The following is an 18,824-nucleotide window of genomic DNA, read 5'->3' as shown; positions in this document are numbered from 1 at the left end:
GTGAAGCCTCCTGCTCTTCTGCCTTCACCTGGCATCTCCATCTTGTAGCCCCTAAGGTCCCGGTGAGAAATGAAATGGGGTAAGGAGTTAGACTGCGAGTTAAGAAGTTATAACTGTTCTTGTCATTGCCATTTACGTTTACAGAGGATGCCACTGACAGCTCTGAAGGTTGCCGAGCACCCGGTTCAGTGCCATAAATACACTTGGTATTTGCACAGTGCTCTGCACACAGTAAGCGCTCAATAAATACAATCGATTGATCTGGTGATGGGGAGAGTGTTCTGTTCTGTTGGATTGAGAGTACAATGTTAACTGTGAAACTGAGCTGGCCCACACTGCATAGTCCCCTCTAGACTGGAAGCTCCTTCAATCAATCCATCAGTCATATTTATTGAGCGACTACTGTATGAACAACACTGTACTAAGCGCTTGGGAGAGTACAATAGAATAGTTAGTAGACACATTCCCTGCTCACAGCGAACTTACGGTCTACGGGGGATACAGACTTTAATATAAATAAATTACAGTGCTGCAGGGCTGGGGTATGAGTGTATAAAGGACGCAAATCCAAGTATAAGGGCACCGCAGAAGACAGTGGGAGAAGGGGAAATATGGGCCTAGTTAGGGAAGGTCTCTTAGAGATGTGCCTTCAGTAAGGCTTTGAAGGTTACACGGGGGCCAGGAACCATGTCTACCAACTTTGATGGACTGTCCTCTTCCAAGCGCTTAGTACAGTGTTCTGCCCACAGTAAGCACTCAAATACCATCGATTCATTGATTGATTGCGTATCCCACTTGTCAGGGAGTCACACATAGGGCCTCCGCCCTTACAAATGAGACAAGCTTTCTGGCACTGTTGGGTAGAGACCGTCTCTATATGTTGCCAACTTGTACTTCCCAAGCGCTTAGAACAGTGCTCTGCACACAGTAAGCGCTCAATAAATATGATTGATTGATTGATTGGGCTTCATTCTCCCTCTCTGAGGACTCTGAAATCCAGACATGGGGTTGTAAGGAGCAAAGGTCCTAAACAAGAACAGAATGAAGATTAAGAGGTAACTACCCTGTGAATCACTGTCTCTTGTGCTCAAACAGGACTCCACTGATTTCTCTCAGTGAGTCCCTTTCTCCCCATGTAGAAACTACATTCCTCTCCCCTCCCCTCCTTCCCCCGTCCTCAACTGCTATGAGATGTGGCCAAATAACTCCAGTCATCTTGAAAATGAGGATTTCACAATCCATCCACTCCCCGGGATTATCCCGAGGACTAACACAACCCAAGTACTGGGAGAATATTAAAAATAGCCCCGACTGCAGCCTCCACCTCATAATCCTCAGGGCACTCCTCAAAGTCTCTACTTCTGAGGGCAGAGCAGAGCACACGGTGTTGAGTCAGTACTCTCACCTGGGGGAGAGGATAGGCAACTGTCAGCGAGACATTCATTTCAAAAGGTGGAGGAGCCACGGGGGAACAAGCTCCCTAAAGCCGGCGTCTAGTCTGCAAACTCCTTGAGGGCAGAGATCGGGCCTACCAACTCTACTGTCCTGTACTCTCCCAAGCGCTTGGTCCAGAGTTCTGCACACGGTAAGTGCTCAATAAATATCTTTAATTGGCAGTGCCCCGTCACTGCACCACCCAGGCTGCTGCTCCATCGCGACTAATCCCTCAACCCTCCCACATCCACCTAGCTGGCCTCGGCTTCTCCACAGCCACCTCGGTATTCTTGTGGCCCTGCCCTCTTTACCCATCTTATCAACTCATCCCCTTGCGTTCTCTGTAGACTAAGCTCGTTGTGGGCAGGGAATACATCCGTTACACTGTACCCTCCCTAGCGCTTAGTATAGCGATCTGCACAAAGCAAGCGCTCAATAAACAGGTTGCCTGACCGACTGTTTATATAACTAAGAGCCTTCCAATGATCGTGTTTTCCACAGCTTAAGTCTTCCTGACTTCTGCATTAGATTAAAAGCTTCTTGAGGCCAGGGACCATAACTTCTAGCTCTTCTGTATGATTCTAAGTGACTGGCAGCACTGTGCAAACAGAAGGTATCCTGTAAGCACACTGGATGGTGACTTGCTGACGCTCTGTGACGTTATTTGAAAGCAAATGGTTAAGCAGGAAGCTGTGAAGAAGCTATGTTGCCAACTTGTACTTCCCAAGCGCTTAGTACAGTGCTCTGCACACAGTAAGCGCTCAATAAATACGATTGATGATGATGAAGACCCAGATCGAAGAGCTCCCACTTCTTCCAGGTAGTCAGAGCTGAGGCCTAAGCTCTTAGATCCATATGCCGAGATGCACTCTCTACTCTCAGAGGGGCCCTTTATGTCCAGGGATGCGGTGTAGAGCAATGGTTCTGAAACAGAAACTTCACGGTGACCCGAGCATATTTTCCACGCTTGCCCTTCGCTGCCCTACAGAGCTGACCGCCGGGCCCTTTGTAAAAAGGGAGGATCAAATTTATTTATTTAAAAAAAAATTCTTACTGCTGAATTCTCGAGTAAACAGGCGCCAGGACAGTCTCTCTTTACACTTTTCTTGAAGCCAGGCAGTGCTGCCCTTGAAAAGAGAGTGCTAGAGGTCCCTTGGCAATTACCCCTAGAAATAACTATTTTAATGCAACATTGACTCTAGCCACCATTCACAGTTAGACAATCCCAGGAGGGAATAGAAGAGAGAACGAGAGGCAGAAAACTTCCACTTACTTTGTACATCACATTTCCTTCCTCCATTAACTTCTGCAAAAGTATAATCAAAATATCAGGTTTGGATGTGGCCATCGCCCAGGCTGCATTTCCTACAAAATAAACGTATTTCCAAAGTCACTCAGCGGGGGCGAGATCAAGGAGAGAAGGGATGGGGAGCGGGCTTACTCGCGCCACATCTTATTGAAGACTACGGATGGCTTCCATCGAGACCGATAAGCAGCACTGAACCACGTGAGAGAGGACCAATTAGACAACAAAGAATTGAGCAGAATTTGGGGCCCAACAGGCAGACTTCTGATCAGTTAGGCTCCTGGAGCGATAAAAAGGGTTCTGTACAGTGAGAATTCAAGAAATGCAGAATACACTCAAGTTGGGGAAAAAAATGTTTTCCAATTCGTCCTCGTTGTTCATCTCTCCCAACAGAGTGTAAGCTCCCCAAGGGCCAGGATCGCATCTACCTCCTCTATTGTATTGTACTTTCCCAGCGTTTGGTACAGCGCTCTGTATGCAGTAGGCGCTCAATAAATACTGCCGACCGATTGATTCAGGTATCAGATTGTTATACTGTACTCTCCCAAGCACTCAGTACAGTGCTCTGCGCACAGCAAGTGCTCACAAATACAACGATGAATGAGCTGTGAAACGAAGACGCTTGTTTTTAACAAAACTGGAAATATGCATTCCCATATATAGAGATAGATAGATAGCTATAGGTAAAAAGATATCAATCAATCTATGTAATGCATATTCAGGATGACGACGAGGTTTGCTCACCTAACTTGGCTCCTTTCCGTAGGAGTGTGACCACCACTGAAGTGTTTCTGCAGCCAATGGCTCTGTCCAGGGGACGCATGCCACTGTTGTCCACGTGCTCAATGACAGCACCCTTCTCCACAAGGTACAGCACCTGCAGCCCGGGGGGATGGCAGGGAGGTCAGCAGGGACTACATTCACGCTCTAAAACAATATCATGACACAACGCCCACCTCCAATCGGTCGTGCTTAAAAACATCTGCCCTGAAAACAGGGCTGGAAGGTGGGGTTTCATCTTGCGACTCACAAACTGTGAGATCAGGAGTAAAGCTGATTTACTGTACTTCTGGGCTGTTTAAAAAGCCACATCAAATACTCTCTCCACACCTTTTGCTGCCACCAGTCTACCAAACCAAAATTCTGACAGTCTTGTAGCACTTGGGATAGTAGGATTTCGCTCAGATTTCTGAAAGGCCAGTCAACTCCTACTTACAATGTCAGCATCCCCGTAGAACGCTGCCAGGTCCAAGGGGGTTCGTCCGTTCTTGTCCATCTGGTCTATCGAGGCCCCTTGCTCCACCAGATACTGGACGACTTCCCGGTGGCCTTTCAGACAGGCCCAGCTCAGGGCCGAAAGCCCTTCTTTATCCAAGGAAGAAATAGCTGCCCCTAAAATAAGAGGTCCATTTCCGGGAGACTGAGTCTCCCCACATTCTTGCACAAGCATCTCATGTCCCCAGAAGGGGCCGAGAGGCCACCACACACTCCCAGCAGTCCACGGATCCCCCGGCACAAGAACCCCACCCCCGGGGGTCCGAATGAGGACGTTCTGTTGGCAGAAGCACGTTCGTTACCTTTCAAAAGCAGGAACTCCACGGTTTCCAAGTGCCCTTCGCAAGAAGCCACCAGAAGTGGAGTCCTGCCCTGCTTGTCACTTAGGTTCACATCACAGCCGTGTTCCAACAGGAGCCTGGCGATCTGGGGAGATGGGTCCGAGAATTAAAACACTCCCAAGAGGACAACAATAATAATAATACTAATAATTGTGGCAATTGTTAAGCACTTACTATGCGTTAGGCGCTGGGATGGATACAAGCAAATCGGGTTGGACACAGTCCCTGTCCCACGTGGGGCTCACAGTCTTAATCCCCATTTCACAGCTGAGGCACACAGAAGTGAAGCGACTCGCCCAAGGTCACACAGCAGACAAGTGGTGGGGCTGGGATTAGAACCCACATCCTTAGGACTTCCAGGCTTGCGCTCTATCCACTAGGCCATGCCGCTTCTCATCGCACCTCCCAGAGGGAACACCCGTCTTTCAGAAACAGTAAGCGCTCCACCTGTTTCTTGTGTGTTTCCAAGTGTCGTGACCCTCAAGGCTTTGGTAAACCAGGTCTTCCTTAGCCCTTCCGAGCAAGTGCTTTCTGAGGCATAACCCATAACTTGATGTGCCCGGCTATGAAGTTTGGATGGAGGGGACGGTTAACAGCCCTACTAAGATAGTTGGATACAAGGGAGAACAAAGAGGCCGAGTACCTACGGCAAACAGGAGCGAAGCAGGGCCACAGCTGGAGAAACAAAGATGTGCCAAGCCAAACTGCTTCCCTAGCGGATGATTTCTGTGGAGCGAGACCTAGAAGTTTTAGCTAAGTAGCCTGAAAAGAAACTATCTTCCTGAACAAGAAGTTTGGGGACCGTCAATGCTCAGAGGACAAATCCCCCAGGCTGAGGGGCTCGCTGTGAAGACCCCCTACTTTTCCCCATTAACAGTGGTACTTCAGACAGGTGCCAGGCCCGGGACGGTAGACTAGAATGCCCCGATTTGGAGTTTCACCTCCTGGCACAATGCCTGTGTGCTGTTGCCAACCCTGGCTAAAAAATTTCACCGGGTTCCCGGCAGTGACAATGCTAAACTCCTCTTTCACACTGGAGGCTTGCGGAGAAGTCAACAGGAGTCAAAGTTCTAGCAGGGGCAGACGCAGCATGATAGGAAGCTCAGGGACCTGATGGGGCGGGGAGGGCAGGGCACTTTGAGTGGACAGCCACGTTCAGCAGAGAGCAATCCCGCAGCGGGAAACCTAATACAGCGATTCCCCGGAGAGCAAAATAGTCCAGGCCAGCTGCTTGCATTCCCCGCTGTTTCTGCCCTGGTGACATCCTGTCGCCATGAATGAGGCAGACCCCACCCCGCTAAGCTCACTGAAAAGGAATTTCACCTGTGTTGAATGGCTGGGTTGGAGAGGACATCGGAGAACAAAGCCTTTATCCCAAGAAGGCCAAGGACAGGGTGTTTTTCTTTTATAAGGGATGAATTACAAATATATACATTTTTTTCTTCCAAATGTGAGGGGAAAAAAAAGCAATCACCAAGTAAGAGCCCACCTCTATGGCGCACTGGGGTCCGGAGATTCCATCCTGGAGAAGAGCACAAGGGGGAAGAAGAGCTCGGAAGGCGGCAGGCACCCCTACGCCCAGGGTGGGGATGGCTACCGTTTGAAAGTTCCCCCAGCCAGTCAAGAAGGAGCCTGGCCTTCTCTGAGTCAAACCGTCTCCCCGGCCCTGGGCCCCGTGGCCCGTTGGCTCCTTACCTGCCAATGGCCCTGCCGCACGGCACAGAACAGGGGCAGGACACCCCTCTTGTTGGCCTGGGCCACCGCCGCTCCACGCTCCAGCAGCAGCTCGCACACTGCCAGCTTCCCTCGTCCCGCGGCGGCCGTCAGGGCTGCGGGCAAACCCGAGGGCCATCGTTAAGTGGGGGCCTCCAACTTGCCAATTTTACAAAGCCTCCCCCTCGCCCGGGGCAGCCGGTTCACTAATAACCCAGACTTGTCGGGACTGCTGTGAAGATGGGGGAAATTTTGGACTTGTTCCAGCTCTGTCCTTGCGGCCGCTTCGTCCCACTGGGATCCGAACCCGGAAATTGCCTTTCCCAGTGCTGGGAAAGGCCGTTAGGCCCCATAGCCGGAGCACCCCGCTGCGTAGCAGGTGCCCCGGGGGCGTTGTGTCCCCCGGCCCAGGGAGCAGGCAGTGATGGGGGAAGATACGAGGGCCGGAGCCCTGCCAGGCCAGAAATCTGGGGTGCAGCCAGTTTGGGCCTAAACCAACAAGTGTGATGACTGACCCGACTGGGGAGAAGATGCTGCACCCCCGTGACATTTTGGGCATGCATGAGCATCCCAGAATGGCACTGGGAATGCAGTCCCAAGCAGGGCACGTGAGCATCTGTGTGTGCAGGAGGCGGAGAGCAGCAGCCGTGTTTATGCAGCTGCCGTGGCCGGCTCCACCCTGGGGACCCCCTCCCTCCCCGGCCTGTCTCTGTCTGGGCTTTCTAGGGCAGACAGGGGCTGTGCAGGCCTCTGCTGTAGCTGCTCTAGTCGGGTGATGAATGGGAAGGCGAGAGAGAAAGAAGGGAGGGAGGGAGGGAGGGCCCAGGATAGCAGTTCAGGTCTCCTCTAGGCTGGTCCAGCGGATAATAATAATAATAATGGCATTTTTTAAGCGCTTACTATGTGCAAAGCACTGTTCTAAGCGCTGGGGAGGTTAAAAGGTGATCAGGCTCTCCCACAGGAGGCTCACAGTCTTAATCCCCATTTTACAGATGAGGGAACTGAAGCACAGAGAAGTGAAGTGACTTGCCTAAAGTCACACAGCTGACAATTGGCAGCGCCGGAATTCATGACCCATGACCTCTGACTCCAAAGCCTGTGCTCTTTCCATTCATCATCATCATCATCAATCGTATTGAGCGCTTACTGTGTGCAGAGCACTGTACTAAGTGCTTGGGAAGTACAAGTAGGCAACATATAGAGACAGTCCCTACCCAACAGTGGGCTCACAGTCTAAAAGGGGGAGACAGAGAACAAAACCAAACATACTAACAAAATAAAATAAATAGAATAGATATGTACAAGTAAAATAAATAAATAGAGTAACAAATATGTACAAACATATAACGTATATACAGGTGCAGTGGGGAAGGGAAGGAGGTAAGATGGGGGATGGAGAGGGGGATGAGGGGGAGAGGAAGGAAGGGGCTCAGTCTGGGAAGGCCGCCTGGAGGAGGTGGGCTCTCAGTAAGGCCTTGAAGGGAGGAAGAGAGCTAGCTTGGTGGATGGGCAGAGGGAGGGCATTCCAGGCCCGGGAGATGACGTGGGCCGGGGGTCGATGGCGGGACAGGCGAGAACGAGGTACGGTGAGGAGATTAGTGGCAGAGGAGTGGAGGGTGCGGGGCATTGAGACACGCTGCTTCCACAGCAGATCAAAGGCCGATCCACAGGCAGATCAGGTCTGCTCTAGGCCAGCCCAGCTCAAAACATAACCAGATCAAAATCAATCTGGACCTGCAGGACCCAGACTAACAGAGGAAGTGGTGGGTGGGGGCTCAGCTGCATTCAGCCCCCTGCTGAACTTCTGATCCAGGTGTCCAAGGTCAACTCCACTAGCCCAGATGTGCACTCTGCTAGAGGTGTAGTTCAGCTTCACCGCCCAGACCCAGAGCTGCAAATAGCACATTAAACGCTATTGGGAAAAAGCTATGCCCCGAAACACTGACTAAATCCACTAATCTCCCACAGGAAAATTACTAAAGTGTTCTTCAAGCCTAGGGAATTCAAAACTAGGCTGATTTGATCTTTATACTGAGTAGAAAGAGCGGAGACCAGAATATCTATTAAATTAGCAAGTTTTCTCTGTGGCTGCTGACATAGGTGACAAGTCAATTTGGTCCTTAAAATAATATGAAGAATAAAATTTAGCATCTCTTCCTCCATTCTCCTAAACCTGTTTAAAATAAAAAAATCTCACTCCCCCCCAGACAACAGGGGACAATGCCGGCCCCAGAAAGCCCACTGCTCACCACAGTAGCTATTGATCCAAAACTCTGTTAAGATAGGAATAACCACTGTTCAGAGGTTTAGGAAAGCATAATGAGACTCAAAGTTTTAGCTGAAAAATCAAGGCACTTTTGTTCAAAGTCTATTTCACTATTCTTACCACGAGCCAGCTAAGATTTCAACATTTAAAACAGCAGTTATTGATCTTCAGAACTCTAGAAAGGAACGGCTGGAAAGGTCAGGAGGGATGGGACGCAGACATCCCTAAATCCACATCTGGTAGCACAGAGTGAAGCGAGCACCCTTCACCATTCGATTCTACAGTGAGGTTAATGGTCACCTCAGAAGGAAAGGTATAAATAGACTCAAAGTCAGTCTACAACATTTATTGGACTCCTGCGGCGTGCAGGGAAACTGTTTTACGGGGTTGGGGTGGTCAGGTGCTTAGTTAAGCAAAACATAATGAAAGAACTCACACACAGCCATAGATCTATAATCCACCCAATTGAAAGTGAAGCCTACAAAACTGTTCCGCTCAACCGAGCTGGCAGGCAGTGAGCAAGGACTGGCTGCCTTGGCTGTGTTCCAGAACCAAGGGGAGGTCTAGGGGGAGTTGCTAACAACCGCGGAGACGACGTTTTGTCGTTCCCAACGATGGTGATGGGCGGACTAAGCGCCCAACAGTCTTGCCAGCCACCGGCGGGTTCAGCGAGACGGGGTCCGGGAAACAGAGGTCCCCCGTGCCCACTTTGCTTTGCAAGCTGCCAAGGGCTTTGCTAAGAAACTCGGGGTGCCAGTGATCGTGCCCCCTTAAGCCAATTGCTGGGAGCTTGGTGAGTCTGGAGGTCCTGGTGCAGGAGCTTGAGGATGGTGGGAGACGTCACCGCTGGCCAGAGCCCTCCTCAACTGTGAGACTCAGGTGGCTGCCAGGCATTCCCCACCACTGGCTGGAGTCTGTGTAGACTCTGCCCTTGGACCACCCATCCCTGGGGAGCCTATCGGTCCTGGACCTCCCAGTCTTAGAGGGCAGACCCACAGACTGAGAGAGGCAACAGCCTGAAGCCATTCCTTAGCACCTGTCACTCCAGATGCTTGCTACTCTCCATGTCTGCCACCTACCATTCACACGCCTCTTGTACGATGGAACAATAACAACAACAACAACAGTATATTAGTGACCACTGAACAAGCCACTGACACAAAATGGAAACTATGAGATCAGGCCTATTAAACTTTGGGGAGACTAATAATCTCTGACAAACCTGGGCATCTAGCCGAAGTGGTCCAAGGGAAGGAGAGATGAGGTGGGGTAGTGAGAAAGAGGGTGGGAGGCAATATGAAGGCAGTGAGGAGGGCGAGGAGGAAGAAGAGAATGAAAGACAAGAAGCCGGATAGGAATCTCTCAGAGATTCAAACATCAGTTAGATGCAAATATCCAGAATCATAAGTGGCATTTCCACAGCTGTAAGCTTCCAGGACGGCACAAAAACAGTCCATATGTCAAAAACAAGGAAAGATTTGAATTTACTAGATAATGGGTATTATTCATCACATCTCCGCAGACTAACCGTTCTGTCACCCACGTGAACTGGGTTCTCGAGACCATGGATAGGCACTTCCAGAAGGGTAATTCCTGACCTCTGAGGCTGGGTTTTCACATCAGGTGCCCCAAGACGGCAGTGGCATGGGCCAGGGAATGGGCCCAACCCCCAGCACTCAGAGCTACAAATCCTGTCGCTTCTCAATGTAAAGCAGCCGCTTCCCAGTCCCGTGCATTTCAAGGGTTTCCCGGGCTCATGACCGAGAGGCGATTTGTCTATTTATAGAGCAGACAGCCTGGGAAAAAGCTAGCCAGATCAAGGATTAGGAATTTTGAATCCCAACGTATTCATCCTAGTTTGAGGCATCAGCATGATGCAGATGGGGAGCTGCCATACAGGCGCTGGAGAGATGCAAATTTCAGCCTAGGGTGCTCTGTTAGGGCCAAGAAGCAATTTGCTTTTAACCATTTCCCATTCCTTTTAAAAATATATATACAATCCACTCTTTCTAAACTGCAGCAAACCTTCTCCCCAACTGGTGGCTGGGGCGGCATTGGCTTTTTAGCAATGGTGATCTACAGGGGCTGGAGACCACACGCAGCGTGGTGGTTCTGGCCTGAATAGGGTCCTTCCTCCAGGCACACAGAAGGAAGGGATTTGCCTCCCTGAGGTGACTCTACAAATACGATTGAATGAATGAGTGAATGTATATACGTTTGTACGTATTTATTACTCTATTTTACTTGTACATATTCTATTTGTTTTATTTGGTTAATATGTTTTGTCGTCTGTCTCCCCCTTCTAGACTGTGAGCCCACTGCTGGGTAGGGACCGTCTCTATATGTTGCCAACTTGGGCTTCCCAAGCGCTTAGTCCAGTGCTCTGCACACAGTAAGCGCTCACTAAATACGATTGAATGAATGAATGAATGGATCCCATCCACCTCCGGTTTTACCTAGGGGAACAGCGAGGGTCACCGTGCATATGCGGCAGGGACCTCCTCCCGGGCAGACTTGAGCCTCAGGTATGCACTGCTCAATCTTGTCGCATAGAGAACGGAGAGTGGGAAGGAAGGCAAGAAAGGGGTCCCAAGGGAGCACATGAGTCCACAAAATGGTTGCCATCCCCCCCTCCCACCCCACCGCCCCAAGCTGCCTCGGTGAGCCCCAGAGCAAAATTTTAGGGGCTCCGCCAGTGGGTGGTAAGTATAAAATGAAAGGGAATCCCCAACCTGCCTCCCAGCCCTGGGAGAGCCGCTAGGGCTCCACACCACAGCGGTCGGACGTGACCCGGCAGCTCTGAGCTACAGGGTTGGTGCCAGGGACTCCTGGCTCTGCAGTGAGACTGGGGACACTAAGGATAACAGCAACAGTATCTTCATATTTGACACCACTCTCCCCACCCTCAAAGCCTTATTAAATAATAATGATGATGGTATTTAAGTGCTTACTATGTGCCCAGCACTGTTTTGAGCACTGGGGGAGATACAGGGTTATCAGGTTATCCCACGTAGGGCTCCAGTCTTAATCCCCATTTTACAGATGAGGTAACTGAAGCACAGAGAAGTTAAGTGATTTGCCCAAAGTCACACAGCTGACAAGTGGCGGAGCTGAGATTAGAACCCATGATCTCTGACTCCCAAGCTTGTGCTCTTTCCACTAAGACTCGCTGCTTCCCTAAATCACATCTCCTCTAAGAGGCCTTCCCTGACTAAGCCTCACTTTCCCATCTCCCTTCTGCATCACCTACGCACTTAGATCTGCTATTACTCTATTTATTTATTTATCTTGTACATATCTATTCTATTTATTTTATTTTGTTAGTATGTTTGGTTTTGTTCTCTGTCTCCCCTTTCTAGACTGTGAGCCCACTGTTGGGTAGGGACTGTCTCTATGTGTTGCCGACTTGTACTTCCCAAGCGCTTAGTACAGTGCTCCGCACACAGTAAGCGCTCAATAAATACGAGTGATTGATTGACTTGATATTCAACCGACACTGCCCAACAGCGCTTCTGTACATATCCATAATTTAATGTCTGTCTCGCTTTCTGGACTGTAAATTCCTGGTGGCAAGAATCATTTCTCTCAAATCTCTTGTATTGTACTCTCCCAAGTGCTCAGCAAATACTCAATACAAACCACCGACCGACCGATAGTGATGATAACAGTAGTAATAATGGCTCCTCCACAACCCAGGCCAGCTGTCTCCCTGGTTCGGCCAGAGCCCCAGAACAAAGCGTACGCCCACAGTCCTAAAAGGACACAAGAGAACAGAAAGGACAGTGGACCTAACCCAGAACAAAAGCAGCCACAGGAACTAGGAAAATTTCCCCTCATTCTATTCTACAGCTTAATTCTATTCTATTCTACAGCTATTCTACAGTTTATAGAGAAGCAGCGTGGCTCAGTAGGAAAGAGCCCGGGCTTTGGAGTCAGAGGTCGTAGGTTCAAATCCCAGCTCCGCCAATTGTCAGCTCTGTGACTTTGGGCAAGTCACTTCACTTCTCTGTGCCTCAGTTACCTCGTCTGTCTTTTAGACTGTGAGCCCACTGTTGGGTAGGGACTGTCTCTGTATGTTGCCAACTTGTACTTCCCAAGCGCTTAGTACAGTGCTCTGCACACAGTAAATACGATTGATGATGATGATGATGATGATGATAATTTGGAGCTCAAAATCAACATTCCCTGCTGCTGCCGCCACTATTGAATTTTAGGGGAGCGGCTCCTGCTGATGATAAAAATACATTTGTGTTAAAATCAGGCCTGTGGGTCTATGGCAGCAACTGCAGATGGACCCCTGCAGCCGGTGCAGCTGGAGGAAAGAGTAAGAGAGAGAGAGAGAGTGAGAGAAAGAGAGAGTGAGAAAGAGAGAGAAAGCAAGCGTGAGAACGTGTGGGCGCTCTTCCCAGGGGCCCTGCAGGGCTCTCTCCTACTCACATCTTGTAGATTTTACTTTAACTGCCATTACCCCATAAAGAAAACTAATGTCACACCCTGAAAAAGAAAGCCTGAGGATAGTAGGGCAGATGTGCTCTGAGAGCTTGGGATACCAAAAAAGCTTTTCAATGGCGGAGACCTGAACTCGTGGCATCTGCAGAGAGGATGGTCTGGTCTGGTTTATAAACCATGTGGATGAATTTATAGGGACTTATTTTCCCTTTTTGCTCACCTTGAAATTTATCTCCCTATCACTGCTTGTTGTTTAGCACACAGTGTAGGTAACACTACAGTTTCAGAAGCAAGGTGACTTAAGCATACCGTATTTGGAAACAAGCAGGACCTAAAGATAGCCAACAGTGTGGTCAAGCAAACAAAATCATGGCCAAATTATGTTCAAGAATTCTGACTATTCTATTGAAATCTCCATGAAGGGAAAAAAAACAACAACAACAACAACAGTATCTTAGTGACCACTGAACAAGCCACTGATACAAAATGGAAACTATGAGATCAGGCCTATTAAACTTTGGGGTGACTAATAATCTTTGACAAACCTGGGCACCTAGCCGAAGTGGTCCAAGGGAAGGAGAGATGAGGTGGGGTAGTGAGAAAGAGGGTGGGAGGCAATATGAAGGCAGTGAGGAGGGGGAGGAGGAAGAAGAGAATGAAAGACAAGAAGCAGGATAGGAATCTCTCACAGATTCAAACCTCAGTTAGATGCAAATATCCAAAATCTTAAGTGGCATTTCCATAGTTGTAAGCTTCCAGGACGGCACAAAAACAGTCCACATGTCGAAAACAAGGAAAGATTTGAATTTACTATCGATAATGGGTATTATTCATCACATCTCCGCAGACTAACCGTTCTGTCACCCACGTGAACTGGGTTCTCGAGACCACGCACAGGCACTTCCAGAAGGGCATCCCTGACCTCTGAGGCTGGGGTTTCACATCAGGTGCGCCAAGATAGCACAGGGCCGTAGCTGCTCGACACTCACTTGACCAATCTCCCCATTGTGGAGTGAGCAATGGGCAGCGAACAACAGGGGAGGTGGCTTTGGCCTACTCCCCATGAAGCGTAAGGGATGTGAGGAGGATGCCCCCTTCCCCTACTTCCCTTTCCCGCCGCTCCTGGCAATGCGTAGTGGCACCTGTGGGAGTCTGGATCCCTGCACTCCTAAATGAGCCAAGGGGACCCCCTAGATTAGAAACCCCTTGAAGGCAGGGATCATGACGACTGCCTCCACTGTCCTCTCCCAAGGGCCTAGAACCGCTCCGCACACAGAAAGTGCTCAATAAGTACAAATGAATCCCGTTTCAGCCCTGGCCTGCCACCATCCTGAAAAAGAAGTGGCCACTGCTGATCGATCAATCAATCAATGGTATTTATTGAGTAGTTACTGTGGGCAGAGCACTATATTGAACCCTTGGGAGAGTACAATACAGTAGAGTAGGTAGACATGATGCCTGCCCACAGGGAACTTACAGTCTAGCGGGACAGTGTGAGCCCTGACGGACCCTGTCTGACCATCGGCAGGCCCAGCCCACAAACAACTGGACATTTTTGGGCTCGCCCCGGGGCTGCCTCTGGTCTCTTCCAAACAATGCCAGATACTCCTGCTGTTAGCAGCCTACAGCCGCAACAACTTGGCATTTCCTCTGGTGCCCAAGCCAGGTGGAGAGGAAAGAAACCTGAAGGAGTTAGCTAGTCCCTCCCCAGAAAATGCACCTTCAACTCTACCTGCTTCTTCAGGAAACCAATATAATAATAATAATAATAATAATAACAATAATAACAGTGGTATTTGTTAAGCATTTACTGTGTACTAAGCGCTGAGGTGGATACAAGAGTAGTCCTTGTCCGATGCGGGGCTTGCAGTCTCAAACCCCATCTTAACCGTTGAGGTAACTGAGGCCCAGAGAAGTGAAGTGACTTGCTCAAGGTCACACAGCAGACAAGTGGCAGAGTGGGGATTAGAACTCACGTCCTTCTGACTGTCGGGTCCATGCTCTACCTAATAGCTCTCCGCCCCACGGAGGCCCTTTAATGAATGGGAGGCTTTTCCCACCCAAATATTTGCTGAATTTAAAAATATTCTTTGTTTGCCCAACTCCTTGAAAAGAGTTCCTCTTCCTCAGGAGTTTATTGTTTTCTTCTTGGCAGCCACCTCCTTCGATGGAGCTCAGAGCTAGAATGCCGCTCAGTCCTACGCTGCAAATACAGCCATTCTAGGGGTCTGGTCAGTTCGAAGAACAAGATCAATTACAGTTAATTTGTGCTTCCTGCGAAATAGCCCCAGCTCCCATAAAGTAAGTACCAAAACTATAGCTATAAAGACGGAAAAGAAATCAAGACTCTGATAATACGACATGTCCTCCGGATGTTACATTTTTTCAATAAGTCTGGAAAATGTATCTACCAGACTCTCAAATAAACAGTAAATCAAATTTGGGGCCTAAACTCACTGGTGCGACTCTTCAAACGATCACATTCTTGCCAAGCTCCATTCTGACTGTCACTAAAACTTATATTTTTTCATTTCTGCCTCACAGTTTGTGTACAAAGGTTAATGACCACTGAACGATGCCCAATCACAAATCCCCACCATTTTCTTTTTCCAGAGAAACTTTATGGTCAGCCTGAAAAACTTCAGTACAGCACTTAATGGAGATCTGATGACTTCTCATTCTTCACCCTTCACCTACGACCTATTTCCTTCAGAGGAGCTGCTTCCCATTCACTCTCCCTCCAGACTTATGGTGATTCCATCCCCATCTTCCGACGCCATTATAGTTTGTCACTAAACAATTCCTTTAGCAATCTGCTAACACCCAACAGAAAATGCAGCCACAGCAGAATAACTAAATCAGAGCGTGATCTCATCCCATGTTTTTCCACCTAGAAAAATCCTTCAGAGTAACTAAATAATGAACACCTCACCTCGGAGCCCAAAAAACATGCACTTCCTCCCAGTTTAGGCATGGTTCTCACCACAATCTGCTGGTCACCCCAGTAGAAAAAGATCAATTTCAGTCACCTAATTCACCACCAAGAGAATGTTAACAATACAACACATCAACAGGTTTCTCCTTTGTTGAGTGAGAGGTATCTCATTTTCTTAAGATACGGTCTAACATACACAGAGATATTTAGGAAAATGTACATATTTGATTTGTACGTGCACAGCCGTGAAACAGTCACAACTCTATACATTCTGAACACTTTAAAATTTTGGAAAAGCTTCTTACCCCGTCAGATAGAACCAAAATGAACAGTTTCACTGAGTAAGTTTAGGAAATGATCACTTAACTGAGAGGCTCAGCTAAAAACCCAAACTCTCAGGTAAAAGGATCTGCAGTTAAGTGCATAGCAAATGGAAGGCCCCGTTTTTATCCATTTAATATCACTCTCACAAAATGCCCTGATGAGCACAAAGAATACAGCGTAAAGAATACGAAATCCCACAGTGCACTCCACCAAGGTTAACCTCAACCTAGTTATTTACAAGGCACAACACAGTAGGTCGTACACTACAAAGCATTCAAGAGTACCCTCATGGGGCCATTACCCCAGACTGAGAATTTTCTGGACATTTTGGTTTCTCCTCTCTCTTACGATCCTCGTTCTTGGTGTTTCACTGCCCTCTGTCACTTCCACCAGGGTTTGGTATGGGGAAATGAAAGAAGACGTTCAAACCCAACAGTGCTGCTCCTTGCGAACTGCTTGGTGAAAACGTTTAGGAGAGGAGAAGGGTGAAACATTGACAAAAATTACATTTTTCAATTGTTTGTGGACTGTAACTGCTAATTATCTATGGGGAAAGGGATATAAGGAATGGTAGTCTGAAGTTGGCAGTTGTGCGCCCACTGCCCATAAAGGAGAATGGAGTCATTTCATGCCCCCGCCTGCTGCAGCATCTTCAGAAATGAAAGGCAACAACACGCTGCACTAGCAGGAGTTTAAGACCTCTCAGTAGAACAACGGAGAGTCGTACAGGACCGGGGGAGCACCTAGAATCTTTATCATTTGAGATAAAGTTTAATAAATGCAAATTCATGCCCTCCAATTAAATCTCACAATGCACTGCAACATACAGACAATAAAATCCCTCCTTTAGACACGCAGGTCCCTGATTTATTCATGCATGTGAGGAGCGATTTCTGATATTAGTAACAGGCTTTAAATTTGCTTTTCTTTCTCAAAAACAAACAAAACAGAAAGGCAATGAACAAAGGGTCATTTTTAAACTACAATAGGACATCCTGTTCCACCAAGAGTATTGTGTGCTGGGACGGTGCCACTTAACTGATAAGAAAAGCCATTTGGCTTCCACCCATGGACTTCTCAAAACACTGTCAGTTCCCTATGCTCCAGTGCTCCGAGACTTAACAGCATGACTCCAAGTACCAAGATTGATGTTTCGGGGTCGTTCTCACTTTTGAAGAACTAAACATTGCCCAATTTGGTTGCCTGACTCCCAGATTCGGTACAGTGCTTTTGAGAAGCAAAATGGCCTGGTGGAAAGAGATATGACTAGGCGACAGAGGACCTGGGTTCTATCTAGTCCCAGCTTTGCCATTTACCAGCTGAGTGAACTTGGACAAGTCACTTAATTTTTCTGTACCTCAGTTTCCTCGTCTGTAAAATGAGAATTAGACACCCGTTCTCCCTCCTACTTAGACTTCGCGCCCCACGGGAGACAGGGACGGTGCCTGACCTGATTATCTTGTATCTGCCCCTGGGCCTAGTGTCGTGCTTGGCCCAGACTAAACCTTTAACAAATGCCACGGTTATTACTGTTGCTTTCACTTTGCATCAAAGTCATAAAATTTAGCCCGGCCTAGATGTGACAGCCAACCTACAGGCCTTCCTGCTGTTCACTTTCTCGCTGTTGGGTGGGGACCGTCTCTATATGTTGTAAACTTGTACTTCCCAAGCGCTTAGTCCAGTGCTCTGCAAACAGTAAGCGCTCAATAAATACGATTGAATGAATTTGGTTTTCTTGTCAGAGGGAATTGGGAGGGAGAACACAGAGTAACCACTAAAGGTCATCCTGTGGGCTTTCTTAGTCCAGGGAGAGCTGGAGGAAGGAACCGGGGTGGCCGGGGAAGGTCGGTCACCAGAAACCTGGGCACCTTAGGTAGAGTCAGGACAAGTCGGGGAGAAGGAGTAGGGCGGGGGAGGTACAGGAAAAGAAGGGGAAAGAGAAGGCAAAAGGAGAGAAGGGACAGATTCACAGGGGGCAGAGGAAGAGGGGAGGGCAGTGAAGAGAAGGGACAGGAGCACGGAGGCTGGTGGGAAAGGATCAAAGGGATGAGAAGTCAAGCAGGGTTGGAGCAACAGGGAGAGGAGAACTTTTCACCTACAGCCTCCTCCACTGCAGTGACACCAGTACACAGAGATCGAGCCAGTGGTATAATGAGGTGGCAAGTCCCAGTGAAAAAGACCACCAGCTGGCTTAGAAAGCAAGCAGGCAAAGATATAAGAAAATGACTGCTCGGGCCACTGTTGTTTCTACATCCCAGCAAACACAGAAGTTATTACAATTACAAGTCTGCCTTCCCCAAATTTTGATCATTCCCTATCAAATTGTTCGCCTACTTCCACAGGAATTATTTTTAAATCTTAGTACATATGAATACTAGGACAGTAGTTGTTTATAGCAAAAAAATACAAAAATTAAAAAAAATTACATTTTGTCTGTGTTCCTATCCCAGAAGAACACAGGCTGAAATACCCAGAGCTACTCCGTGTTCAAGAAAAACACTAAACTAAAAACCCATGGCAGAATGAATGGTTTTGTGACCAGTTTGCTGCCCAACGCAATCAAGTTCAATCTGAATGGCTCGACCAGTGGCTTAAGGGTTCATGGGAGCAGCGCCGGGCCCTAACTCCTCTCGTAATTCCTATGGAATGCTGGAACTCAGACAAGAAGAACATCTAGCTGTTGCCTGAGAAGTCAAACCAGAAAGCATCACTGACTGTTGACTCGCTAGCCTGTGGCAGGCACAAATAAACAAAACACCCTGGCTGGCCCAAAGAGGGAGA

At 48.4% G+C, this 18,824-nt stretch overlaps 1 protein-coding gene across 6 annotated transcripts in view; it reads right to left on the bottom strand.

The window, feature by feature from the left end:
* The window catches only part of TANC1 (tetratricopeptide repeat, ankyrin repeat and coiled-coil containing 1), a 167,545-nt gene that overhangs the window by 7,832 nt on the left and 140,889 nt on the right, over positions 1–18,824 (bottom strand). For 3 of the 6 annotated variants that reach the window (XM_038751030.1, XM_038751031.1, XM_038751035.1), the window contains 6 exons: positions 6,052–6,185; positions 5,846–5,878; positions 4,318–4,441; positions 3,957–4,132; positions 3,485–3,617; positions 2,708–2,799 (listed from right to left, as the gene is read on the bottom strand). In XM_038751030.1, coding sequence (XP_038606958.1) covers positions 2,708–2,799; positions 3,485–3,617; positions 3,957–4,132; positions 4,318–4,441; positions 5,846–5,878; positions 6,052–6,185 — 692 coding nt within the window. The remainder of the gene's footprint in view (positions 1–2,707; positions 2,800–3,484; positions 3,618–3,956; positions 4,133–4,317; positions 4,442–5,845; positions 5,879–6,051; positions 6,186–18,824) is intronic. The other 3 variants (XM_038751033.1, XM_038751034.1, XM_038751036.1) reach the window with 1 other exon arrangement.

The sequence above is a fragment of the Tachyglossus aculeatus genome, chromosome 9 (assembly GCF_015852505.1).
Source record: "Tachyglossus aculeatus isolate mTacAcu1 chromosome 9, mTacAcu1.pri, whole genome shotgun sequence".
NCBI classification, from domain to species: Eukaryota; Metazoa; Chordata; class Mammalia; order Monotremata; family Tachyglossidae; genus Tachyglossus; species Tachyglossus aculeatus.
This window is presented reverse-complemented; position numbering and strand designations above follow the sequence as displayed.